We start from the raw sequence: 27,965 nt of genomic DNA, 5'->3' as shown, positions 1-27,965 counted from the left end.
TGCTCTTCAGATGATCCTGAATACAACTTTATTCATCACCAAAGCTGATGGGAATTGTAGTCCAACAAGATTGGGAAGTCTGTAGGTTAGACACCCCAGGTACTCTCATATCTGAATGCGTCTGTAGATTCAGTCACATCAGTAATTACAAATCTCAGGTGAGGATCTACATTTGAAACTCTGCTGGCTGCATTTAAAACATAAATGATCTCGACAGATATTAAATGTATATTATGGTTTATGCTTTGATTTTCCACTAGTCTCTTAAGGAGCTTATGAAAAAACAACAGTGAGCACATTTCTATGATGTCGTTTTATGGCAATCGAATTCAGCAGCTTGATTGAAATATTAGTACAATGGAACCGTTTGAAGAGAGCTCTGGAGCTTAACATGCCACAAAGATTTAAATGAAAAAACTAACTTGGAAAGGGGATAAAAACACCAACAGGAAATCACTTAATGCTACATTTCCCCAATACCTTCTGCGCCGCAGTTCCATCTGAATTGAAACGAAACACTGGAGTTAATGATATTTATACCTGCTATTGAAATACAATGTAGCTTTCTCTGGAAATCCTATTATTTCATTAGGTATCTGCCAAGTTTCCTTTCAGGTACCATCATCCCAAACGCAAATTCATTTTTAAAAGTATTTTCAGTTAAGAAAATGGATGTTTCATTCTACTTTTGTGTGTTTCTTTTGGGATCCAACTATTTCTCTATCTTAAATCAGAACTTGCAATTTCAAAGGTGGGTGTTGTTTTTTTTTTTAAAAAAAACCACCCACCATTATGCCTCAAGGATATAAGACCTAGCGAGAGGACATCTATCAAGTACCATGGTTGTGTGCAGCCGATAGGCTGTTACGCCTTTCCCAAGTGATCAGTTTACACAGGGATGGCCCAGGACATTTTGCCACTAGAGGCAAAACATAAAACACCATCCCTCCATCTCTTCCACTGCCACTGCACACCCACCTGGGAGGTAAAAGGAGGCAGAAGAGGAGAGGCCAGTGGCAGGCATGGGGCAGAAGACACACAGCGGAGGAGGAGACAGGCGTGTGGTAGGTGCACAGCAACTGATCCACGGGGGAAGGCAGGCAGGTGGTGCAGCGGTGGCAGCAAAAACCTCGTTGGAGGCCAGAACTGCCGACTCTCCCAACTGCCCGGAGCCTGCTGCCCCGAGGCAATTGCCACATCTCACCTAACTGGTGGGCTGGCCCTGAGTTAATGATGTTCACAGTTGTGACATCAATTATTTGTGGGGAAACCAGACATCTTCCTTCAAGCAAGTACTACTGTTGCAGGGAAGTCACATTTTGACAGCATCAGTTGAACTATTAAGTGCTATGCGGGGTGTGGCTGCATGAGTGCCACAGTCAGCTGTGGGTAATGTCTCTGACATCCCAAGTGATACATGGACATGCCTTGTTCAGCATGCCTGTGGTGTTCTGAGAGTTCATAAAAAGTTTATTTTGAAAACGTTATCAAGGCCAGCATAAGTGATTTGTAGGGAGGCCACCAATGCCCACATTGCAACAAGGAGCCCACTCCTGACTCCAGAGCTGCCTTGGCCCCACTCAAGTGGTTGGATCGTTTAGAGGAAGCCCTTGGCTGAACGGGATCTAGTGATAGATAAGTGTAGCTGGGAGAATATTTAAAGATCACTGAATTTATGTAATTGTAGGTGGAGAGCGAGACATCTGTGGAAGCCAACCACATGGCAAGGCAAATGTTACCATGCGAAAGGGGAAGCCAATCAGAAACGGGGAGTAATGGGAATGTGGTAAAGTTCACCACATCTCCAGATGTTAAATTACTGGCTTCTACATGGCTGCATGAAGCCCAGAGTGAATTTGCTAGTAGCCTCCACATGATAAAGCAGTCTTTTGCCTCTACTCTATGTATGGCCTTCACTTCCTGAAAATTAGTTGGGTGCCACTTCTAAAGGGCAAGAATGCAAAAAATATTTTTCACCACCATGTAAAAGCTGAAATATTTAATTAACTGCTCAAGGAGAAAACTTTAAGAAGAAAATCTTTTGATTTGAGGAATGAAGAAAAACAAGTATGCAACGGAAAAGAACACATGATGGTACTTTTTAAGTGGTTGGCAGTGATGCTGTTGGCAGAGTTTTCAAACAGCATCGGCATTTCCCTATTCAATGCAGTCAGGTACAGGAAATAAAAATCAGCAGTGAGGAAGGATGCTGGAGTGTGTCTCAGGGTCTTTATGGGATGGATGATGGGGGAGGGAAAATTCGCAAGGCTGCTGTTGCTAGGCATATTCAACATGCAAAATTCTTGGTTGGTGAATGGCTACACAGAGATTTCATGATCACTGAAATTACAACTAACTTGCATACTCTCTGAATGGCTATTTTTAGGAGCGGGCCTTTCATGTGGTAGAATGATGTAGATTTCACAAGAGCATTTATAATGTGTTTCATATGGTGCAGTCCTGGTACAATTTTGCTGCATATAAGAGAAAGCTTTAACAAAATAAAAAGGCTCCATTTTCTCCCTTTTCCTTTATATTACTTCTTCTGTTTTAGAGTTAAATATTTCTTAATCTTTATTTTCTTCAGCTTGACTTCCATCAACAGAGCAACAAGATACAAAGTCTGAAAAAGTTTCTGTAAATGTCTAACCGTCCTTGAAAGATCGTCCAGTAGCACCTTAGAGACCAACTAAATTTGTTCTTATGCATACACACGAAAGCTTATACCAAGAACAAACTCAGTTGGGCTCTAACGTGCTACTGGACATTTTATATTATATATAATTTCAACTGTGTCAGACCAACACGGCTACCTACCTGAATCTAGTGTCATTGAAAGGAGAGTTACGATATTATTATGCCCTCACATCTTTGGTGATCTACAGGGCATTTCCCTTCTTCTCTTTAAACTATTTTATCAGTCTCCATCCCTCTGACCTGGAAACACTGTGCATGACAGTCCATCTGCAGTTAAGCACATTCTCACTGAAATGCATGAGACTAGGTTGCAATGCTATGCCCATTTACTTGAGAGTAATTCCCACTGAGTTCAGTGGAACTTAATTCTGAATAGTTACATTTAGGATTGCATTGTTAAGCACAAGCCTAATGTCCCCATTGACATCAGTGGAAGCTGTACTTAAATTTGGACTGTGACTGGATCACAGTCAGTTTCCATGTCTTACACTTGTAGGATAGTTTATTGATTAGGATACCAGCATCTGGTTCTCTGCTCTGTTCTAGCAATCATCCACTAAGAATAAGGTTATCATTTTCTTACATTAATTTATGCCATTCCACAGAAAATCAGCATAAGACACTCAGCTTGAGCTACTTTTTTTTTTTAAAAAAAATACCTACTCTGTTCATAACAGACTTTTTACAGTTTCCAAGTGGCAAACTGTGAGTACCTCAGACTAAAGTACCAAAGCTGAAGAGGCTGCTACTCATTTTCATGCCTGCAAAGCAGGAGTTGGCAGAAATAATCAAGATCTCTACTGGCTTGATTTGGTTTTGCACATCAAGCCGATTTATGTTTTCTGTGTTACGTCATGCAAGTCACCCTATCTTAGCCTTCCTCAGCTTGGTGCTGCTAGATGTTTTGGACTACAACTCCCATTGATTATTAGCAATGCTGGATTTACATTCAGGCTGAGCAGCCTGCAGCCTCTTGCTATTCTAAAAACAAACAAACAGGCAGATTTTACTATCTGGGCCCAATTGCTTAGTGCCATTAAACACATGATGTATGAGTCTATGGCTGTATAACAATTACACAAATGCATATTTACTGTTTAGTAAAGTTTGTGGAGACTTTAAAGCTACCTAGAGTCAAATGATAAAGTCAGCTATGAAGCAATACAAGTGTTCAGATCACTGCCTACCATTACAGCAGGTGTTTGAGAATAAGTGAGGATTCTTTTACATCACTGTGAATCACAATAATATTTAATTTTGTCTTTTTGTGAAAATAATAATGAGTAAGCAATATGAAAGTGGTGCTAGTAAACAAAGGTGACAAAAAGAACAGAAGGAAATAATCATTTGAAAAACACATCAAATGGCTTCGTACAGCAGGCAGAAACAGCCCTCAGATAAAGAATATTCATGTTTGCAAACAGACGAAAATCAGGTAGACTACACTAAGCAGTCTGAGGAAACTGAAAAACAACCAGCTTATATACAGAATGCAGGCCCCCACAAACTTCAAGGAGAACTGTTGTCAGTTACTACCACTACAGGTACAGAAATTTCTGGAGAAAGTGACCAAGGCCATTTAGGGCTTTAAAGGTCAGCACCAACACTTTGAATTGTGCTCGGAAATGTACTGGGAGCCAGTGTAGGTCCAGTGTTATGGTCTCAGTGGCCACTCCCAGTCACCAGTCTAGCTGCCACATTCTGGATTAGAAGAACTTTTGGGGTCACCTTCAAAGGTAAGCCCCACATAGAGCGCGTTACAGTAGTCCAAGTGGGAGATAACCAGAGCATGCACCACTCTGGTGAGGCAGTCTGCTGGCAGGTAGGATCTCAGCCTGTGTACCAGATGGAGCTAGTAGACAGCTGCCCTGGACACAGAATTGACCTGCACCTCCATGGACAGCTGTGAGTCCAAAATGACTCCTGGGCTGCGCACCTGCTCCTTCAGGGGCCCAGTTGCCCCATTCAGGACCAGGGAGTCACCCATATCTGCCCCGTCCCCCAAAAACAGTGCTTCTGTCTTGTCAGGATTCAACCTCAATCTATTAACTACCATCCAACCGCCTCCAGGCACTCACAGGACCTTCACCACCTTCACTGGTTCTGATTTAAAAGAGAGGTAGAGCTGGGTGTCATCTGCATACTGATGAACACCCAGCCACCCCCCGATGATCTCTCCCAGCAGCTTCATATAGATTTTAAAAAGCATGGGGGAGAGGACGGAACCCTGAGGCACCCCACAAGTGAGAGCCCAGGGGTCTGAACACTCATCCCCCAAAACCACTTTCTGGAAACGGCCCAGGAGAAAGGAGCGGAATCACCGTATAACAGTGCCCCCAGCTCCCCTGGACCAGGCTTCCTCAAACTTAGCCCTCCAGATGTTTTTGGTTTACAACTTCCATGATCCCTAGCTAGCAGGACTAGTGGTCAGGGATGATGGGAATTGTAGTCTCAAAACATCTGGAGGGCCGAGTTTGAGGAAGCCTGCTTTAGACGGTCCAGAAGGATGTCATGATTGATGGTATCAAAGTTCACTGAGAGTTCCAGAAGAATTAAGAAACAGCTTTCAAATTTGTCCCTAGCCTACCAGAGATCATCGACCAGCGCAACCAAGGCAGCTTCAGTCTCATGATGAGGCCAGAATCCTGACTGGAAGGGATCCAAATGGTCCGCATCCTTCAGGCGTGTTCAGCAACTACTTCAATTACAGCTTTAGCTTCTACTGGATTCAATGACTGGCATTCATGCTTATCTTGTTAAAACCCATGGAAACTCTAAAAATCATATGAACTTTATGCCAACATACTTAACAAGAAAGTGTGATCAAATGCTCAGATCAAAACCCAGAGACAAAATCAAAGCAGAGAAGGATTACTGGGGCCTTGTACTTCAGTGAGTTATTGCAGGGATTTCCCTTTTGGTACAATGTGGCTTGGCATTTAGGGGAGGTGATGAAACATTTGGTTTAACAAACAATGGTAAGTTTCTTGAATTGCTTGAATTAATTGCCAAATCAGATCCCTTCCTATAAAGCAGTATATGAGTAAAGACTCTTGATCAGCCATCAAACTTATCGAAAACCATATGTGAAGAGGTTATCCAGCTGATGGCTAGTACAGTTCAAGAAGCAATACTGAGCAACATCAAGCAGGCAGGTTATTTTAGTTTATCAGTCAATTCAATCCTTGATGTTTCCCATGTTGATCAACTTTCTGTCCTTGTTAGATACGTTTCTCCTAGTGATGAATTACCAGTTAAATGGTTCCTGAGTTTTTTGAACTGAAAGATCACACTGGTGAAAGCATGGCTGAGCTGATACTGAACGAGTTCAATGAACTTGAAATGAATTTAAGTAAATGCAGAGGACACTCATGTGGCTGGAAAGTATAACAGTGTTGAACAAAAAATTGTGGAAAGGAACAAGTGTGCAAAGTTCATTCCATGTACAGTCGTACCTTGGGTTAAGAACTTAATTCGTTCCAGAGGTCCGTTCTTAACCTGAAACTGTTCTTAACCTGAAGCATCACTTTAGCTAATGGGGCCTCCCGCTGTCGCAGCGTCGCTACTGCGCGATTTCTTTTCTCATCCTGAAGCAAAGTTCTTAACCCAAGGTAATATTTCTGGGTTAGTGGAGTCTGTAACCTGAAGCGTCTGTAACCTGAAGCGTATGTAACCCGAGGTACCACTGTACTGGACATTCCCTAAATCTAGTTAGACAAACCACAGTTGACTTGTGCTTACATTGTTGAAGCCCTCAGTCATATTTACTATGATGAAACCGAAAAAGGATACTCTAGATGCCAAACTGACAAACTTCTGCAAAAAATGGAAGAATCTGAATTCATTTTCATGCTTCACCTTTGGAAACATTTGCTACAGTTAGCAAGGCAATCCACAGTATACAAATTTCACTGAGCACATGTGCAAATATTTACACCTCACTATTGCAGTTTGTATCAAATGCTCAAGCTAGTTTTGATGAAACTGAACAAGAAAAATGCACTCTACTGGATTTAGAGCACAAATCTATCAAAAAGCAGCAGAAAGTAAAAACAAAAACAAAACAATGATGGGACAGTACCCGAAGCCTTAGATAAACTTTCTCCAAGAGACAAATTTAGGATAAATTAATTTATCCCTGCCATGGATGTTCTTAAAGCCAACCTAGATAGAGCAGAAACAGTGTATAGGAGTGTAGCTGTCAATTTTTCATTTTCGGTCAACCTGCAAGCTACGAAGGAACAGATTCACAATGGCATCAAGATGTTGATGCAAGAGTATCCAAAGGATGTTGACCTTAGTCTAATTGATTAACTCTTGCCCTTCTACCTGTAGTCAAATAAGGCCACCCTGAAAAAGGAAAAATTCAGCCACCAAGATACGTATCAAACAATATTCCAAGAGAAAATTCAGACAGCTTCTCCCAAATGTGGAAACAATTTTCAGATGGTTCCTATGTTTAACGATTACAAACTGTACTGGCTACAGATCATTTTCTGGACTAAAAAGGATAAAGCATGATCTACGGTCTATAATGTCCCAAGATTGGTTGTCTGATCTAAGCATTCTCTGTACAGAAAATGATAAACTGTTACTTAATGAGTTTAAAGATATAATTGATAAGTTTGCATCCAAAAGAGCTTGAAACTGCTCTGACTTTGCTTAAAATGTAATGTTATAACACAGCTATGATTCTGTACAAATGTCTTCATTAATTCCATACTTTTGCAAACTTATTAAAGTTTACAAATTTATAAGCAATCTTTTTATCAATGCTAAAATTTTATCTAATGCAAATGCACCTACTGCAGCCCAATGGACACTTTTTCTGAAGAAATGCGGCTTTCAAGAGGGTCCATCTTTGAACAGAGAAGTGATGGGAAGAGAAGGGTTTTCTCCACAATTTTTTCTCCACAAGGCGTTTTCTTCATCCAAATTAACTCCCATGCAAAGCCTCTCTCACCCAAACACATTTTTGCTTGTATTTGGAAGTGCACTGTGTGTGCGTGAATGCACAAGGGCTGGCAAATTGGAAATGGCAAAATGTAGCAGATAAGTACTGGGGCAAGAGAAAAGCACCCTTCCGCGTCACACTGCTCCTCTGCTTAAAGCATGTTCCTCCTGAAGCCATTTTTCTTTAGAAGAAGTGATACAAAGTCAATGCACTTTGTGTTTTGATTCTCCCACATCATTGGGTGATCACATACACAGTGCAATGACGTCACATAACACACTGAGCTCCCCCATTCTTTAATGGGAAAGAGGGGAGAGAAGCACAGAGTGGTGTTAGTTGTGTGTCCCTTGAAACATTCTAGGTTTGATTAATTACTTGTCTTTCATGTGTCTGAAGGTGATTTACCAACATACCACCAAACAGCTAAAAAATGTTTTAAACACGGTACAGGAACAACTAAAGATTTAAATCCAAGGCAGAGACCGTCATCCACTTGGAAAAGCTTGTCAAAACAACATTTGTCTTCACTTGATTCCAGAAAGTATAGATCGTGTTTGCCTGTCATATCTTAACAAGGACGGTGTTCAGCGTGACAGGGGCAGCCCCACTGAAAGCCCTGCCCCCAAGTTACTGCGGAGTGGGTTGCTGATGTCCTTGCAACCTGAGGAAGTTCTGTTGCAGAATGCCACAATGTATGCCTCCATCTGCAGTTTAAAGCAGTACCAAATGACTTTAAACTAGGCATAAGAGAACATGGCCCTCCGGATGTTTTGGGACTACAACTCCCATCATCCCTAGCTAACAGGGCCAGTGGTCAGGGATGATGGGAGTTGTAGTCCCAAAACATCTGGAGGGCTGAGTTTGCCTGCTTTAAATGGTCACGGCTTCACCCCCCAAAATTCCTGGAAACTGTAGTTAAGGGTGCTGAAAGTGGTTAGGAGATCCCAATTCCCATCACAGAGCTACAATTCCCAGAGTTCACTAGGAAGAGAGACTGACTGTTAAATAACTCTGGACGTTGCAGCTCTGTGGGGGGAATAAAGGTCTCCTAACAACTCTTGATACCCTTAATAAACTGCATTTCCCAGGATTCTTTGGGGCAGCTGTGACTGTTTAAAGTGGCAGAATGCTGCTTTAAATGTATAGTGCAAATTAAGCCTTACAGAGACTAGGAGGGATAAAGCGCAATGACAACACATCGTACACCTGGTCCTAAGCTGCATAATGCCTTAAATGTTAGTTCTGCCCTCGTTTGAGCAAAATAATTGAAAACTGCCTGCAAAAACAAAACAAAAACAAAAGCAGTTTTTTTTTATAAAAAACCCCAATTCCTATGTAAAATATAGCAAGTCAGGAACTCCAGCTTGGAGCAATGTTATTTTAAAGAACTTTTCTTCCCGCCCTGCCTTTAAAATGCCTTATTCAGTTCTTTTCAAGTTAGGGTTATTAAAAGCTGAAGAAAAATGGTTGCCATTTCGCAGATGCACTGTGTACTCATTTAGCTCAGAAATCACTTTGTTCTTCAAAGTGAGAGTTTCTAGGATGCTAATCTGTAACGTGGATAAGCCTTGTGGGTTTTGGTTTGTCTTTTTTTTATGAAAGAAAGAAAAACTAAACAGCTGATTTTGTACTGTTTCAACAAACAAGCCTAAAACTGCATTCAGAAACTCATATAGTTAGTGATTTAACATCAGTTAAAATGATCACAACTTAATAAAAACACAGCAGCTATGGATGCAATATTTTATACAAAGGATACATCATGAAAATAAACATAATACACAAGGACTTTCACACATATTTCTATTCATTTTCATACTGTATAGGCTGGCAGACCATAATAAAGAAATTGGCTCTATTAGTGGTATTTTTAGGAGTGTGTATCTTCAACCCAGGGCAGTGGATCAGGAGATCTTGGAGATTCCACCCTGCAACTATGAGATTCCATGATTCAGTGTTTCATCCTAATTGATGTCTCTCCAATACACTCGAGTTAATGTAGCTCATGGCAGGCGCACCAAACACGTTGTTTCTTCTGAAGCAGAAACAAAACCACCAAGGCACATATACATAAAATAGAACTGTATAAAATCAACGTCTCTCTGCTTGAGTTCACCAAAGGTGGACGAGATCAAGTTTGTCACGGCTGCATGAGAATTTTCAGTGACATGACCATACAATCAAGCGCACACTCTTTCTCTAGTGGGTATTGTAGATCTTGTGCATACACACCTAAACACCCTTGCATTGACTGGACATAAAGCTCACTGGATAATCTTGAGCCAGTCACATCCCACATCACTGGGTTGCTATGAGGGTAAAATGGGTGGGGATGTAAAATGGGCTCATATTCCCTGACCACCTTAGAGGAAGGAAAGATTAAAAGAGAAATAACATCAAATACAAAATAAACTGATCTTTTGAGACATGGTGGCCATGTCACACTAGAACAGCTTCCCAAGCTGTGCCCCACCAAATGTTTTGGGCTACAACTCTCATTATCCCTAACCATTAACTATGTTGGCTATGTCCGATGAGAGCTGTAGCTCAAAATATCTGGAGGACACTAGGTAGGGGAAAGCTATGCTACACCAACACCATGGTTTGGCAGCACTGTACACGAACAAGCAGGAAGGAGTTGCAAAAAGCTTTTGGCTTGCACACTCTATCAACAGCTGCTGAAGCTTTAACTTAACCATATTTTCTCATGATATCAGCTGCAACAAATAGTTATAAATACTAACTTTTCAAACAAACCATAGTTTCTGAAGGTGGCTTATTGAAAACTAAGCATAATTAACGTTCATCGCAATTCCAGTCCACACGACAGAGCAAACTGTGGATAACTTAAAAATGGAAGCAAAAGATCCCACGCTCCTCAACTCAGAAGCGTAGAAGGATCAGGGGAAACGCTTGTGCGTTTCATGCTAAACCATGGCTTTGAATGTTAAATGTGGCTTGGATAAAACAAAGGAGGCTCATCAGGTTATACTGGGTGTGATACTGAGAAAGATTATGACCTGTCTTATAATCAGAGTGCCCCTTAAAATAAAAAGGATTCAGGAAAAGCAGTGTGATAAGCAGTGTGATAGATGACTATATCACCCTGCACTCCTTGGCAGAATAGTATGGGACAGAAATGTGGTTAAGAAACAAAATCTACCATAAAGAAAAAAGCTGGGAAATTGGACTACTGCATATTCAAATATCTTGACTGGAGATACATAGCTAGACTCTTTGATGCATAATGTGCTTAACTGACCAAGAGTAACAGAATTATGACTCACACCTGTAGTACTCCATATGCAAAATGCTTTATAGTCTTTATCACATCCATCTGCACAGCTTCCTATGAGCCATTTTTAATCCTTACTATTCTTATTTTACAGATGCAGAACTGAGGCTGAGAGAAAGTAACTTGCTTGAGGATACTCAGTGTACAGAGATGCCCCCCCCAAAAAGCAATAAGAGCACCATTACCCAGACTTTAATTATCCAGTGCTCACTATCATCCACATTTATTTTGTATCTTCCATAAATTCATGTCATGGTAACCCTTGTAAGGATGATAATTATATCCAAATTTTCCCATTATATAAATGCTTTAAATATTCCACAGGGCACTTGTGGAATGTGGGGCTACAGTGTAATAAAGGGTTATACCAGTTCTGTAGTTGTATGGAAGCTGCACAAAAGGCTGGTTTGCAAAAGCAAGGTTTTCTTATTAATGTGAACAGTGTTCCCAATCAAATTAACAGGAAACAAATGTAAAAATATTTCCCTTTTATTTGTTTGGATACCCACCCCCCGCACATGTTATACAGGTCATTTTTAGAAACCGATGCAATATGATTTGAGATCAACCAGCAGTACGGCTAGGTTTAAAGGGCCAGTTGCTGCTCTTGTTTTCCAAATAGTAGGTGGGATATCATAGAATCATAGAACTGTACAGTTGGAAGGGACCCAAGGGCCATCTAGTCCAACCCCCTGCTATGCAGCAATCCTGCCCACAGCTGTCCCTGGACGGTATTGAATCAGAAACCTTTTGGTTAATAGCCAGGCAAACTTCATGGAGACAAGTCCTGAAGTCTCGGAAAAGCAAGTTCCATTGAAGTAAACATGCTTAACGTCATCAATACCTCAGTGAGAACACTTTGAAATGTTAGGCTAGTGTAAAGTGTAAAGGGACAAAACATCCAGAACTGGCAGATCCAAGGCTCAACTAGATGAGAGTCATAGGAACATAAATGTGCAAGTTATTGTTATGTAAATAGCAACTGCAGCATCAGGACATGGGGAGTGAGAAAGGAGAGTTTAAACCTGTCCACTCTTGCAGTGGTCACTACAAAAATGCCCCCCCCCCAATTGCTATAGACATTGGGTGGGCAGCCTCCATAGGTGCCCATGGTGAATTGCTTCCAAATGAAATTTTGGGCAGGTGAGTGATTTCTGTTGGGACCATGGCAAAGGCGGAAAGGACTAAAGTCCCTTCCACCCCCTGCAATCTGGATGCAGTGTGGCCTCCTACCCTTCTGGAGGCTGCTACTGACATAACAGGAAAAGTGTGTTCACACAATTAATGCTGCTTCTAGCTTGCTCCTGAGGAGACCAACTCCCCAATGGATTATATGGATAACTGTTCTTCTAACACAGTAAGGGACACTCCATACGTGGCAGTAGAAGTGGAGATGCACCGAAGATGAAAGATGTATCCATTTGCACTCAGCAAGGAGCTTGCATCAATTTTTCTGTGCATGCACCCTGTTTTGGGAAATCAGTCTAGATACTGGTTCTCTGACATGTACACTTAAAAAAGAAGACATATAGCTATTTCACATAACAGAGAGGAAAAGTGGGCATTTTAACACACAATTGGGGAGGGAGAGAGGGAGAGGGAGATGGAGAGGGAGAGGGAGAGGGAGAGAGAGAACACGAACAAGCTTTCCACTTGGTATTAAGGAAGGAATTAACTTTCCCTTTGCTTAATACACAAACCCACAGAACCCAAGATGGCTTACACACAGCCAGAATCTGCCCTTCCATCATAAATGTTTATTTTAAACCCATAAAACTCGATGTCTCTGACCTCAGCCTGTTCAAGCCAAAGGGAGTCCTTGTGTTGACTGAGGCTGAGCAAGTCTGGCCTGCAAATACCTATGGGAAACCCCAGCTCATTTCCGTAGCTAACACACCCAGTTCCAAAATTAAGAAACATAGAAGTGCTTCTTCAAGCCTTTTGGCTGCTGTATATTACCGACCTGCTGCAAGATGCAACAATGTTCAGAAAACTCCCTCAGGTGTCAACTTAATTATATTGCCATAGAAAGGAGAATAGTTTAATCTGATCAAAGTTTCAACATGTCTGACCTTTAAGGTTTATAACCACCTAAAAGGCAGACCTACCTACTGACGAGATACCTCAATTTGGTTTTAAAGTGATTTGTACCATTTAAAAAAGGATATACTTTTATGATTTATAGTTGATTTTGAGGGGGGAAATTAGCTTTTGATGATGATACATTCCACACTGGTTTTTGCAATAAGCATCACTCTGTCTCTTTCATCTCTTTCAAGGAGAGGTCCTGTTAAGGGTAGACAGAGCTTCAAAGCTGCTGGATTAAACCTATCATATATACACTGCAGCTAGTATTGAAGGTCAAACTATGTTTTGAAACGTGGGCAGACACTTAGCGGTATAGCAGACAAGGGAGACTTCCACCAAGTGCTGTAATGAGCCCTCATCTTCCAGAACACGAGTGTTCCATTCATGGCTTCCTCTAAGATACTGTAAAAGCCTCAAACAAGTCAATGCCCTTCTCTCCCCGTTCTCATGTTTGTTTGTTTCCTCCCACTTTCCAGTTGGTGACTTCTTGAGGTCACTGAGCATGCTCAATCATCATAGGTCCACTTTAGGATTCTTGTTTTAGTTCCCCTTTGGTTTTTTTTTAAAAAAATGTTTTGTACTTCTAACATACCTCGGCTATTCATCCAACCACAAATATTGTTAGCACTCAACCATCCAAGTTTGTTATTAGAGGGAAAGAGATTATGGGGGTTGAGGTGGCAAAGAGAACAAATGTACCTTGTGCCTACCTCAAGTGCAAACATGGTTAGAGGCAACACAGAAAAGCAAAACACTGCCTCCTTCTTTCTACTCCGCCCCCCAAAACCAACAGAAAAGCAATATTAAAATATTACAAGTTTAAAATCCTAGAAATCAAAAAGAAGTATTGTTTAAATATCCATTCTTCAGGGGAAAAGCACATGTAAATATCATAATGGTGTAAAATTATTTAATATGGTAAATATTGTTTGTGTTTTTATAGTGTAAACCACCTAGATATCTTTTGATGAAGGGTGGAATATAAATCTAATAAATAAAACAGTAGGTGTATTTGACTGTCTTCCCTCAGATTATCTGCAAATTATCTGTGGTGCGGGGAGGAGATGTGGCTGCCAGCTGAGGGAGGATTATACCATGTGGACATCGCAGAAACACAGAAAGTAAAAAAAGGGAACAAACAGCTTCAAATCCACATTAAACACCAGTGTGGATGAGCTCCCTTGTCCCCTCCGGGCTAAGAACAAAAGTTTCCTAGTGATGAAATTATACATTGCAGTGTGAATATTGAGGGGAAATGCCTTCAGATGTCCGGATACCAGCTAACACACAGACACTGTTTGCTGCTGACAGATAGTCCTGCTAAGACTGAAACAATTCTATGTAAGTGATCCTGTTATAATGAATGCTGAGATAACAGCATTCAGGTTACAATCCCAAATACCCTTACCAGGGAGTAATACCTGTAAAACTCAGTGCGACTTCCTCCTGAGTAAACCTATTTAGGACTGTGCTGCCAAACTAGATTTGCATGCCCTTGATCTTCCCGAGAAACATTATTATAACTGAAGTACTTACTCTTTGGTGGTTTAGCAGAACAGGACCCTTGACAGTTTCGAACAGCGCTCCAGAGGGAGGCATATGAAGGGGAGCAGAAAAGAAGGATTACAGAATTAATCCCAACCTCCTACATATGTTTACAGGAAACCCTGACAAGAAATAATACACCCTTCACTAAACATGGGTAATGCACAGTAATCTCATTTCAGGAAAAGAAGGGAAAGTGAGAATCTATTTAGAATTTTAATTCAATAGAAGTACCCCTGCTAGAAAAGTGAGTGATGCCCAATCAATCTGCAGGCATCAATATCTAGCTGAATCTTACCCCGTTGGAATAATCTGTCAGCCCGAGCTACTACTTCTCATCCGCCCGTGTGCTCTACCTCTGTTCCTGAATCCTGCTCCGTAAGCCACTTGTGCTACAGGGCTGGTATTGATTCATGTAGATCAACTGACTACTATATTTACGGGTTTCCCCAAGTGTTTTTGTTCGCAGAATCCTGGCCAGAAACCAGATTCAGTGTTGCCTTTCTCTTGAAATCCACCCATCTTAATTGCCAGCTCAGTAGTCCCTTTCCTTCACCTTGGAATTCTCCAGATTTGCTTCAGCTGGAAATCTCCGGCAAGACTGGCACTAACATTAGGCAGAGTGAGGTAACTGCCACAGTTGGCAAATCCTGGGGGTAGGGAGACAGTAGCAGGAACAGCCCCACCCACCATTTTTAAGTCCCACTGTAGTTTGCCTCTGTTGGAGGATAGAGCTGTCTGGGCCATACAGTCTGTCCTGTGTCCCCAAAGCAAGCCTGCTGCCCTCAGGTGCAGAGCAGCACAATGACCAATCCTTGAGAGTAATGTGCAACTGGGAGTCCAGTTGGCTCTGTACGTAGAATGGTGGTGGGGGTCACACCATCTTGTCCTTTGACTCAGGCTACAAAATGCCTTGAAGACAAGCCCTGATCTTCAGCACTTACACATACGTATACTGAAACAAACTAAAACCAGAGGCACTGCAACTGTCTCTCAGGTAGAATCTTTCAGCTTTCTAGAGGTGATGGGACTATGTTCTGACTTAAAACTTATTTCTCTCTATATAGCCACGGAGTCTTCAGGCTCATTTAAGCTCTGAACCAAACCTGTCCAGCCTTACCATCACATCTAAACATATTTGGAAAGCCTGAAAACAAGTTATATGAAAAAAGATCTAGAGAAGTGAACACTGGTGATACAGATGCGAAAGGAGGTAATGTCACAAGCAACAAAGAACATCACAGCTGCCGAGGAACAAAGAGCAGCGTTAGAAACTCGGATATACAGTGGTACCTCGGGTTAAGTACTTAATTCGTTCCGGAGGTCCGTTCTTAACCTGAAACTGTTCTTAACCTGAAGCACCACTTTAGCTAATGGAGCCTCCTGCTGCTGCCGCGCCACCAGAGCACAATTTCTGTTCTCATCCTGAAGCAAAGTTCTTAACCTGAAGCACTATTTCTGGGTTAGCGGAGTCTGTTACCTGAAGCGTATGTAACCTGAGGTACCACTGTATAAGTTAGGCCCCCAATGGCACCTTAAACCTAAGTTACGTTTGCCACATTGGAATGTTTATTAACCAGGGGGTTGGACTAGATGAGCCTTGAAGCACTTATAAGGTACGATAAATCTGCAAGATCTTCAGACTCATGGAAATAGTTAATGAATTTGGTAGCAACTGAATGTAACTGGTATGCAAAAGTTTGCTTATGACTTTTGAAGAAAACCCAATCCAATCCAATATAAATACAAAATAACCCCAAAGTCCATGATAAAAAACCCATGTACAGCTACATATTACCTTGCAATTTTACTTCTAATCTTTTGGGCATTAATAACTAATATTCCAATGGATAGAACAGTAAATTGATTTCAGTTTTTATGGCTACAGTTTTAGACATTCTACTAGTTGGCAATTCATTTCCCACTTGGAGGTTTGCAAGGAGGATAGATCAACACATAAATTTTCTGTTGCTTCTTAATCTCTAAGGGCATTTCTTTTGTGCTACAAAAGGCATTTGGGTTAACCTACCATCCCTGCTCGTGCCAACCTAGCAGTTCGAAAGCACATCAAGTGCAAGTAGATAAATAGATACCGCTCCGGCGGGAAGGTAAACGGCGTTTCTGGTTCGCCAGAAGCGGCTTAGTCATGCTGGCCACATGACTGGAAGCTGTACGCCGGCTCCCTTGGCCAGTAAAGCGAGATGAACGCTGCAACCCCAGAGTCGTCCGTGACTGGACCTAATGGTGAGGGGTCCCTTTACCTTTACCTTACCTTAACATACCTCTTATTTCTGTGGTTTACCTAAATAAGAAACAAGCAAGTCATTGTTTCTCTTAGTGTGCATGTCCAAAGAGGAGTTAAAATATGCCCAATTCCAAAATTAGTAATAAAACAAGTTTAAAAAACAGAGATGCTCAAGTCAATAAGCCTAACATCACTCTACCTCTTCTGACTGGGAGTAGTATGATCAAGGCACTTTATCAAAGCCGCTAACAGATCTCTGCAACTGTTAAAATCATCCTCTTGTATAGGGCTAAAGCAAATCTTGTGCTTAAATGTGCTTAAAAAAAAAACTTTTAAAAATTCTTTTTAAAAAGGAAACAAGTAATATTCCAAAAGAAACAATATACTGTTTAAACCAGTAAGTGTTGGGCTTCTGCTGTGCCAGAAATTTTGAAAAGCGGTATGGCACAGATCCCACAAAGAAGAACTAGACTCTGCTCTATCCGGTCCTGCTGTTACAGGTTTCAGTAGTTAGCAATGTTTTAAGGCCAATGTCACATATTATGTGGAAGTGGTGAAGCAGAAAGCGCAAGTGATATTTCCACATAACATACAAGGGTGCTCTAAGAAACCTCTGTATTTTCATGTATTTGTGTGCTCATGCCTGTACTTCTGTCCCATCCATCAGACCAACATTGAATCCTGCTCATTAAAATGTACTGGCAATGAGACCTTCATTATCTCTTTTGTAGTTTGTTTTTTAATGTAAGTTTCCCCTTTCCTTGTTTTCCTTTTCTTTCTTTACACTAGGTGTAATGAGGACAATGCTCCTATATTTCTAAAGCAAGCAGTACTCTTCCTCATATTGCTGTTCCAGTTTTCTATTGCTAGCAAAATAAACTCCCATGAACAGTCCAGTCCATGACGCTGTCAATCCCATTGTCCCACTCCCATGAACAGTCCAGTCCATGACGCTGTCAATCCCATTGTCCCTTGTTTAGGACTGCAGCCTTATTTTTTTTCTATATTAACATTACCAGTGAACTAAAACAACTGAATGCTAAAGCTCCTTTAGATCTTAAATTGTTGTTGTTAATGCTATATTTTGCCAGTGTTTTCACTGTGTGAATTTTTGGCCTGGTGTGAGAGGGATCTGTGAACCACTCAGTAATGGACCAAATATTAAGGATATGACCCTGAAACACTCTCCTTGTAGTTAAAGAGACATATACCAAGGATCAATCAAAATAAAAATGAACTGGTAGCACTTTAACAAGCTATAAAAAGTTTTACTGCTTCATTGAGACTTATTTCTTCTGTAGTTTTCATTTCTAAACTACCAATGTCCTGATATCCACTAAAATTAGCAACTGTTACTATTATATCCTTTGCACTTTTAAGCAAAATGTTCCTCTCTTTAAGGGTCACCTGTGACAGCAGGCAGCTTCAAGGGTTTTCCATTTAATTTTGACTCGTAAAACTTAACAAAACATTGCAAACCTGGATCCTTCCCCCTTTTCTGTGTTTTGGAACTGGTGCTATTATTTCCCTTCCAGTTATTAGAAAATATTAAAAACGTTCTCTTTAAAACCAGACACTACCCTTCAGGAAATTCTAGAATTTCAGGTATGCCCAAGCCAGCACCTTTGCTTGCATGCAGTTACCCTAATACACAGAAGCCAGTCTAAATGTAGACTAGCTCCACAGTAAAAGCAAAAGGTTCTAGAGCATGAAAACCTGCGCCATCCAGCACTAATGATTGCATGGGCAGAGCTCCTGTAACTAGCTAGTGATTGGTGCTGTCACTTGTAGAGGTGCCAATCACTTGTTGTTGAGCATTAGCAAGGGGATAGCGAAGCAGCTTTTGGTCCCAGTCCAAACGCTGCTACCCACTGTAACAGGTGAGAAGCAGCATTCTTAGCTTGGAATGCCCTGAACACATCTTAGGCAGGCTTGCACGTGTATGTCTGCATCTCCGAACAGCAGCAGATCCAGTTTCTGTTTCCAAGATGAAGCCCAGCATCTTTATGAACTGAGCCGCCCGAGCTTGTTTTCATTTCACGCAGATGCACATTTGCCAATTCTATTTCTGATACCATTTTGTTTTCAACTCCCATTATTTATTTATTTATTATGGAAAGGGAGAGAACCGCTCACACCTCCTGTGGGATTAAGTTAAACTGTCTAGTTACATTTGTAGCAGGCCAAGGAGAGAGAATGCTGTGATTTTCATTGACAGACATTCCCCTTTGTTCTTAGAACTCACACTAGTAATTTTCTTTCTTTGTCTGGAATAAGATTCTTATTACTAAATAGCAGCATTTACATTCTTTCATGGCAAAACTTACTTTGATCCTTGTTGGAAAGCAACTGTTCGAAACCCTTTTTACAAGGGGGGAAAAGTTTGTCCTTTTCGTTTTGTTTACAGTGCTATCTGCAAAACAAGTACCTTAGAGCTTGGAAAGGTACAGAAAAAGGTAACCAAAATGATTAAGAAACTGGAGCAAGTTTCTCCAGGATGGAGAAGGAAGTCCCATTGAGTTGAATGGGGCTCACTGCCAAGTAAGCAGGTACAGCACTATGTTTAAGGTGTTTTCTTTGGGTGATGGGGAAAATTGCCAGAGACATATTATAAAGGTTATGCATGGAGTGGAGAAGGATAAATTACTCTCTTATTTTATAACATAACCAGGACCTTGCTTCCACAAGAATGGCTACTGGCCAAGATAGGAAATCAGGCAAATTCAGGAAGTGATGGTCTGGTGACAGCTGCCAGTCATGAAAACAAAATGAAGACTTCATCTGGAACAGGCAGCACACCAGTTATTGATGGGAACAACCAATGGGGAGAGGCCATTCCCTTCTTGCCCTGCTTGTACGCTTCCTGGAGACATCTCCCATTTGTCAAGAAAAATGTTTGAATCTAGCAAGATCTTGCATTCGGCCTGAGATGTACCATGGGTTTCACCCAATCATTTTTCTCTTTCTGTGGGAGAGTCACTTCAGGTACATTTTCTACCACCAAGACTTGGGACCGTTTCCTCACAGCTACCTAGAATTCTACTAGAATTCTTCCTTCAGACACTGAAAGCATTGTTTCATCTAAACTACTGCTGAATAGAAACCCACAAACACACACAGCTATCTCAGGCATCAGCTGTCTAAGAAACTGGCCTGCCCATTGTAAGTTCAATATCAGACAGTGCTGATTGTACGCTCAACTAAACCCAAACAAGTTTACCGACCTAATGGAAAGCAATTGTTTCCCGACTTGGCTATTGTAAGAGATGAGTATGTAGAGTCCCATGACCATACAGCTAGACACTTGGCCTCTGGGGGCTGTAAGCAATAGAAAGAGGGGGTAGGGAGCAAAACAGCAACACAATCCAATGCCTGCTCTCCTCCTCCAAATGCAATCAAGTTTTATTTCAAAAGCAAAAAAAAATATTATAGTGCAAACTACATTTATAGTGCAATCTTGAGACAGATCTGCTTAGAAGTCCCATTTTCAGAAATGAAACTTACTCTTAAGTAGGAACATCGGAAGCTGCTTTATATGGGATCAGACCAATGGTCCAGCTCAGACAGACTGGAAGCAGCTCTCCAAGATTCCAGGCAGGACTCTCAGCCCTACTGAATCTGACACTTTCTGCTTGCAAAGCTGAGGGCTACAGCCCCCCTCCCACCCAGCAAACTTGTATAAACTTGTGGCTGTACGCCAGTAGAAAGCCCCACTGAACCCAATGGGATATACTTCCAATCATACATACATAGGTGTATACTGCAGGTCATAGTACTGTCACCCCAGTCTTAAACATAATATTTTTAAGTAAGCTCAACTGAAAGTTGGCGTATGTAAAAGGAGATCGTATTTGATTGTCACACAAGAGGCTTATAAAGTACTTGAAGCAACATGACGAAAACAAGGAAGAAAAACAAAAATATTTATTCAACTGATCTTTACCTTTACAAAAGAAAAAAAGTGAAACCAAAAATAATATTAACTGCAACCGTCAAGATGCTCAAAACATGCCAATCCCAAACACATCTCTGTCGAACAGAGTCCCTCTGCCATTTATAGTACCTACTTCCAAATGAGTAGGCACAAGTTCACAGCCTAATACTTGCAATATTTTAAATTATTTGAGAGGATGCACACAAGAGCCAAATACTGACATACTGCTAGGATTGTTTCCCAGCACACCAAAAGCATCACTACTTCATACAACACTGGTTTATTTAGTCTGACTTTTTCTGCATATAAATTATTGCAAGTCCTAAATTTAACAAAATAATTTTCAGTGAATACTAAATAAAAAGAGAGAGACAAAAATGTAGGGACTCTGTTGTCATATTTTAGCCACTATCCATAGCAGAGTTCCAAAACTCCACTGCATATATATATATATATATATATATATATATATATATATACACACACGGTATATATATGGGCAGGTCTTGCTCTCATTTGTACCAGTATCCATCTGGTTCCAGTCTACTGATGGTTAGGTACTGTAGTCTCAGCTTTGCCAGTATGAGAAAAATGTAGCTTTAAGAGTAATTGTTTATTTGTTAAAAAGCAAACAAACTGATTTGTTACAAGGTATGCAGAGTACAGTGCACTTAAACGAAGGGTTTCTACATCATGCATCTGTATGCAAACAAGGAAAGTCTGTCACTAGACCCTTCACTATGAAAATTTCCTTCCAACAAAATGTTTGCCTCCTTGCAATAATCTCAGAACTAATTTACTTGTGCAAAGAGAATAGGGGGAAATAAAAGTGACAACTAAGGCAGTACTCCTAGACACAAGGCAGCATCTCCCATTGAATCAAGTAGATTCACTGTAATACCTCTGAATGTACATTACTCCATTCTCTATACTCATGCATGCATTCATGAATGAAACTCCAGTCCTAAATATTTACAAAGAAGTCACATTGATTTGAGAAATACTCAGTTCTAGAGTTTACTTGGATTAAAACTTAACGGAAAGAAAAATCCGGAATTTCCATATGTTGTTAAAAACCATATATATTCAAGAGCCAGGTTATCACTTTTAATTAGGCCATTCTTGTCTGTTTTTTATATTATTTTCTATACTAAAAAAATATAGAGACTAAGACTGTTGTCACTACTGTATTCTAATGTAAGCATAACAATGCGAAGTATTAGAAAACTTTACAAAACGAAGAGAACTCACCAAAGGTGACATAGATCCATTTGGCAGGTAAGCATCTGAGAGCATTAGGAAAGGGTACCCAGAGTAAGAAGATCCTTTATACATCCCTGGGTCCTGATGTTTTAAGCCTGTTAAAATAAAAGTTTACCATTAGGTCTTTGTCTTACAACCAATTCCCACTCCATTCATACTTGCCTTATGACAAGAAGCACCACTGCATCTCTATGTAACTGCATGTTTTAAAACAACAACTCTCCTTTGATTATGTGCATCTTTGCAGAATCACTCCTCCACCTGAAGTTCATTTCCCCTTCGCTAGCACACATCAACCCAAAATCCTGACTTCTTTGGTAGCGACAGAAAACAAAACAAAAAGCCACAAATAATCTGAATAACAAGCTTGATGTCAAAGTTATCACCGCCCTCCACCTTGCCTGATCTGACAATACAGCAGCAGGTTTCCCAGAGTTTTGATGAGTGGGGAAAGAGATGTGTATCCCTCAATTTGTTACCAAGCTCTGTTCCAGGTATTTGTACCAGGTCTGCCCCTCCTCCAGGAGGTCCTCAGACAATTCCCAATCCAGGTACTCCAGACGCAGAGCTGATCAGTTTGAGAGAGACAGACTTGGATCAGGAGCACTCAGATGGACCTCTGCTTGCCTCCCTCCCCAGTCTGCCTTGGGTCCCTCCATCCCTGGTATTACATATATTAATCATATTTCAGTTATGAGCAAGTTGGGGGTGGCAGGGTGGGGGTGGGGAGGAGATTGTTACTTATTAAGTTTCAATGGCTTGTGCTGTTTGGTAGCTTAGCAGCTAAGGGCTTCAACTACCAAATCAAAGTCCCTCCCTCCCTTGATTTATTATTTTTTTTACTGCTTTGATTTAACAGAAAGATGGTTTTTCTCCTGCCGCCAACTCCCCCACCTCCTCCCACGCTCCCCATCCTCTCCTGAGTTCAGCATGTGAAAAGGGGAGAGAGAGAGAAAGAAAAGGCAGAATGAATGGATTCCGAAACTGACCATCCTCCATGTGATCCGGGAGTTTCTCCTGATAGACCCTCTGAGGATCCTGCAAGCGCCTGATGGCCTGTGTGGAAAGGAAAAAGAGAAGGGTGATCAGAGTTGGATGGAAACAAATTTTTTTTAAAAAAGTTATACACACACACACACACACACACACACACACACATATTGCTCATCCCCCTGCTTATAGCTCGTTGTAATAACCAGGGGGAATGAGAAGGTGGCGGAGGGGCAGAAAGCCCTTTGTGATGCGGAGTGGCGAGGGTCTCCCTCTCTCACCTCGGAATGGGCTACTGCTGTTGTCGCCACTGTGGCCGCGGCGTTAGAAGTCTGGCTGCTGGTGGTGCTGCTGCTACCGGTGCCGCCGCCGCCTCCTTCCCCGCCGCCGCCGGTGCTTTCGGACTCATTCACCAGCGATGACTTGAGGTCAGCCAGATCCCCCTCGGTGAAGACGTTGGCCTGGATCTTCTCCTCTTGCTCGCCTTCGTCCTTAAAGGCGAGCATCTCGTCATTGGCTCCCAAGTCATCGCCTCCGCCGCTGTTGAGCTGGGGCATTTTCTCTCTCCTTCTTTCCCACCCCCCCAGCCCGAGCCACGCCACCAACAAGAGAACTTCTTGCTCGGGGAAGGCGACGGGGGGATTTACAGATATATATTAAAGGCCGGGCGTGGAGAGGAGGAGTAGGGGACGCTTTGAAATACAGCTCCTGGTCTCTGCGCCCCTCGAGGAGAGCAGCCCTCTCTCCTTACTTTTAAGGGAATCTGCCGGCAACTCGAGGGGAGACCGAGACAATCGGAGGGATTAAAGCAGCGACCAGCCCGCACCTCCTCCTCCTCCTCCTCTTCTCCCCGTGTCTGCTTCGTCCCTCCCTCCCAGCCCCAGGAAAGTTTGACTAAGTAGCAGCAGCCAGCCCTGCCTGGGCGAGAAACCGGCGACGGCAGCGCCAGAGGCTTCTGCTGGGAAAGGCACGGAGCGCCCGAGAGAGTGAGCGCTCGTAAGTGCGCGAGCCAGGGAGAGAGCCCCAGAGAGCCCCAGCCAAAGGCTTTCGACATCAAAGCAGCCGCCGGGTGATTGACAGCGGCGGGGAGGGGTTGGCGAGGCTCTGTTCCTCGCGACGCGCTCTGGCCTTAAAGAGACAGCGCCCGTCTCCTCTTGCAAGCCCGCTCCGGGAGAGATGCCCCATTACAGGCATGCAAAGCCCGCCTCATTTCTAGGGTGGGGTGGGGGGTCAGGAAGAAGGTGCCGCTTCCCAAATGCTACAGCAGCAGCAAAAAAGGCAGCAAAAGAGGCTTTTTTGTCTTCTAATGAAGCGCCCACCGCCATATCTATACATACACAAACACACGTGTGCGCTTTCTCCAAATTTACTATGGAACAGGTCCCATTGACCTCAGTGGGAGTTAACTTCTGAATAAAGACGCAGGTTGGATCTGATGAAATCAGTGCGAAATGAAACCCCTGTGATAGGGCAAGTCATCAATCAAATGAAAGGGGCGGGGCTGCACAATTTCTCGCTAGTTGCCGATACCGACCCTTTTAATATGGTTGCAATGATAGAAATTGCCCCGTGCAAGCTAATGGCAATGCTTATCATCACCACCATCATCATTAAGAGCCATATATAGTATAAATCGGATTTCTCCCCTTCGATCGCTTCGAATTCCTATCGAACTCAATGCTTCAATATTTCAAACTTTCATGTTTATTAAGGCTGCAATCCTCAACACAATGCCAAGGGAACAAGCCGCATTGAACTGCGTAGGATTTACCGGACTTCTGAGAAAATGAGCATTGCGCTGCCAGGCTGTGATCCTAACCCCACTTGAATTCAATAGGACTTACTTTCTGAGTAGACATGGTTAGGATTGCGCTGTGACTTGGGCGTAACCTCCATTGCCCCCTCTCCAGCTTTACTTCCAAGTAGTCAGACACAAGATGTCCCGGTTAGTGGGTACTTTGGATTGAAATCAGGGTTTAAACTGATATTCACAAAAAGTGCACCGAGCCTCTCAGGAAACCACACCTGTCTTGCCAACAGATCCTAAAGCACAAGCGCAGTACTTGGAAGTCAAATTCCTTCTAAAGGCACAAGATTTCATACAGGTGTGAGCAGGACTGCAGCCTCATTTGTCTTTACTATGTTGCCTTTTATTTCCCTAATGAAGAATCAGAACATTTTTAAAATTAAACAAGGGTTTTTAAGATTAAACTCAAAACAACATGAAATCTCAACATAGGGATTTGATTAAGGAGGCTTCCGATTTTTTCCCCGGCCAAGCCTGCAATCCTATGCACATTTTTTCTTGCAGATTGGAAACTAGTGGGACTTAGTTCCATGCTCTGGACGTGTCCCAGTCACGGCTCCCTTGCCCCCCTCTCTCCCCCCACCAACTTTTCTTTTGCTGATTTCCTCAGGGCTTGCCGAATCTGGACCCATTTTGCACTGATTTATTTTTATTTTTAATGAAGGCCAATTTCCTTGATGCCTATAGATGCCTCGTGGAACTTCTTCACTACTCCAGAAACTCCACTGGCATCAGGAAGAATCTCGACAATATTTCAGTTCCCCAAAACCCTCTCTGAGGAGCAGGTTTCCAAAAGATCACCAGGCTGCACGACAAAGGGGTGGCCTGGCGCCATCTTTATTTTTAAGTGCGAGCCAAGCAGCTTCCTTTTTTCGTGGCCTTTGGCCCTTAGTCTGATTGGCTTTAGGGATTTGTGGCCTTTCAGTGGGGCGGGACTGTATTTTACACAGTCTATATACAGCTTACAATATTATAGTTGCCTTGGTTTCGTTGGTTTTTCCTGTTACACTCGGTTTTGGTTTGGTTTTTTTAAGCCACTTTGGACCACTTTTCTCCCCCCCCCCCGAGAAATAGTAATTGAACTTACAGGGACTTACTTGTGAGTAGGCATGCTTAGGATTGCAATGTTACGTTCGCGCGATTCCCTTCCAAAATACTGTACAGACGTTAACGCTGAATTTCAACATATTATGGGTTTCCCCATTTGCCTGCAGGGTGGGGAAACGTGAAGTTAAACCTATGTTCTTTGCTAGAGTTTCCAAAATACCAGACGCTCCAGTTTGGGGAGTTATTAGGAGGAGATGTGGGGGTGGGGGCATCAAATGTTTTGGTAGTTTTGAAGAGAAATAGTTTCTTCCAGATCATTTCTATATCAGACATTCCTGTAGGCAGGAAGGCTTTCAAACAGCAGCGAATGCAAATCTCTCACTCACTCACTCAGAGGCTGGGTAGGGCCGCGCTGAGCCTTGCAGATCTTCCGTCTCCAGTTTGAATGGCTCCACGCAAATGGGTCTTCCTACCACGCAACATAGCACGTAATTGTCAGTTTCAACACCTCAATTACCTCCAGCACCTCCGCTCTGTGAAAAGATCGTGCTCAGCTGTGGAAAAGGAATTTTAGAAATAAAAGCTCCGAAATAAAATAAAGCCAATATATCGAAATTCTTTTGAGGGCTTCTTTTTGGGGCGGAGTGGGGTGGAGGAGATGGAGAAGGGGTCGACTTTCTGTCGGATTAATGACTTATCCGGAGGAAACATTTAAAAGGGGGTAAGCGAAGGCGAGTTCAGGTTTTTGGAGGCAGCTGAGCTTGATCTCTGTGGGGCAGAAAAAATCGTGGCCCCTTTGCTTGGACTTCTGGCGAGGTTGCCTCAGGCTTGCGTCTCGTCCAGAAGAAGCACGCTAAAGAAACTCTTTTTTTTGCACTTTAAACAGGACTAATCCGCATCCCGTTTGGAAAAGTCCTCGCTGTTTCACATACTGTAGTTCGGTTTGCAGTCAAAAGGAAACGAGATGGGAGAATTTTTTTAAAAAATGCTACTTCTCTCCCTCCTCGTTTTCAGACGATTCTCTTGGTTTGTGTGTGTGTGTGTGTCTGGTGTGTGCGGGGGGGGGGGGAGTCGTCTGAGATTTACAGCCCTCCCAAATGGAGATAAAACCTTGGCAATGAGTTGGAAACCTGTTGTAATCTGTGATCCAGGAAACAAAGAGGCTCATTAATGCAGAGTCTTTGGTGAGCCTTTGATGTTAGCTAGCATAGCATTCACTCTCAGTTCCATTTGCATTTAAACATTCATAAACATCATCTCTGCTTCCTTTGCCTTAAGCAATTTAGGAGTAAAGTATAGCTTCTATTTAAAGAAACCCACTGTGGTGAGGCTTAGAATACAAATATCACATAATCTTCCAAGAGAGCAAATATTTTATCCAGCACATTACTAGTGGACACAGATCTAATAGACTGAAGACCCCAAGTAACATAGATAAAGCCAGTTTGTATTCAAGGGGAGACAAAGGGAAAAGGAACTTGAATAATCTATTTCAGTAATAATGATACTACGGTACTACTACTACTACTAATAATAATATCAGCACAGGCATTTTGAGGGACTTCAAGCAAAAACATGGAAGTTATAAGTTTTAAAAGTAGTCCTAAAACTGAGCACCTATCATTAATCTGACCCCCCTCCCCGCATGCCTCTGCAAAGTGGCTCTTGAATTACAAAATGTTTATCCCGACTCAAGGCACATATTTGGCAAGCAAAAAAATGAAAATAAAAACAAGCATCTAAGAAAGCTTTAATTCCCAAATCACTTGGCTTCAAAGAGAAGGCTGAGGGTGCATCATAATCACAGAAGGTGTCTTGAAAGTTTTGAGAAAGTTAAAGCTGGACAAGCCCCATCCTTTGGGCAGTCATATGTGCCCCCCCAAAAAAAAACAAAAAAACCCCGGTTTCAGGCAGCCAAAGAAGCAGCTTGGGGAAGGGGAGGAGAGAGTAGGAGTGAAGAATGTGCAGGTTCAATTAGGAAGCAGTGAAAAAACAACAGCACACAATGTGCACTAAACTGTAATGTGCACAATAGTGTAAGACATGGAAGAGACAGGATCAATGCTGGAAACACAGCACTGGAGCCCCACCCCCTGCACA

The 27,965-nt window shown here is 42.1% G+C and overlaps 1 protein-coding gene and 1 long non-coding RNA gene across 16 annotated transcripts in view; one reads left to right on the top strand and one right to left on the bottom strand.

The window, feature by feature from the left end:
• TCF7 (transcription factor 7) overlaps window positions 1–25,051 on the bottom strand; it is a 116,714-nt gene extending 91,663 nt beyond the window's left edge. For 3 of the 15 annotated variants that reach the window (XR_014163919.1, XM_081893745.1, XM_081893754.1), the window contains exons 1-3: window positions 23,293–24,228; window positions 23,011–23,077; window positions 22,010–22,116 (exon numbers count right to left, since the gene is read on the bottom strand). Coding sequence is in view for 13 of the 15 variants with exons in the window: in XM_081893745.1 (XP_081749871.1) it covers window positions 22,010–22,116; window positions 23,011–23,077; window positions 23,293–23,568 (450 nt within the window). In the remaining 2 variants the exon portion in view is untranslated. Of the gene's footprint in view, window positions 1–14,570; window positions 14,649–22,009; window positions 22,117–23,010; window positions 23,078–23,292; window positions 24,234–24,855 lie in introns of those variants that run through there. The other 12 variants (XR_014163920.1, XM_081893743.1, XM_081893755.1 and 9 more) reach the window with 10 other exon arrangements.
• A 315-nt stretch (window positions 25,052–25,366) lies between these two features.
• Window positions 25,367–26,840, top strand: LOC309360212. The gene is made up of 2 exons (XR_014163952.1): window positions 25,367–25,917; window positions 26,260–26,840. It is a non-coding gene; the product is annotated as an uncharacterized lncRNA (long non-coding RNA).
• Window positions 26,841–27,965: the final 1,125 nt, after the last annotated feature.

Source organism: Podarcis melisellensis (genome assembly GCF_964234715.1).
Source record: "Podarcis melisellensis genome assembly, chromosome: 2".
Lineage (NCBI taxonomy): Eukaryota > Metazoa > Chordata > Lepidosauria > Squamata > Lacertidae > Podarcis > Podarcis melisellensis.
The sequence above is the reverse complement of the archived record's forward strand: the minus strand, read 5'-3'. Positions and strand labels throughout refer to the sequence as shown.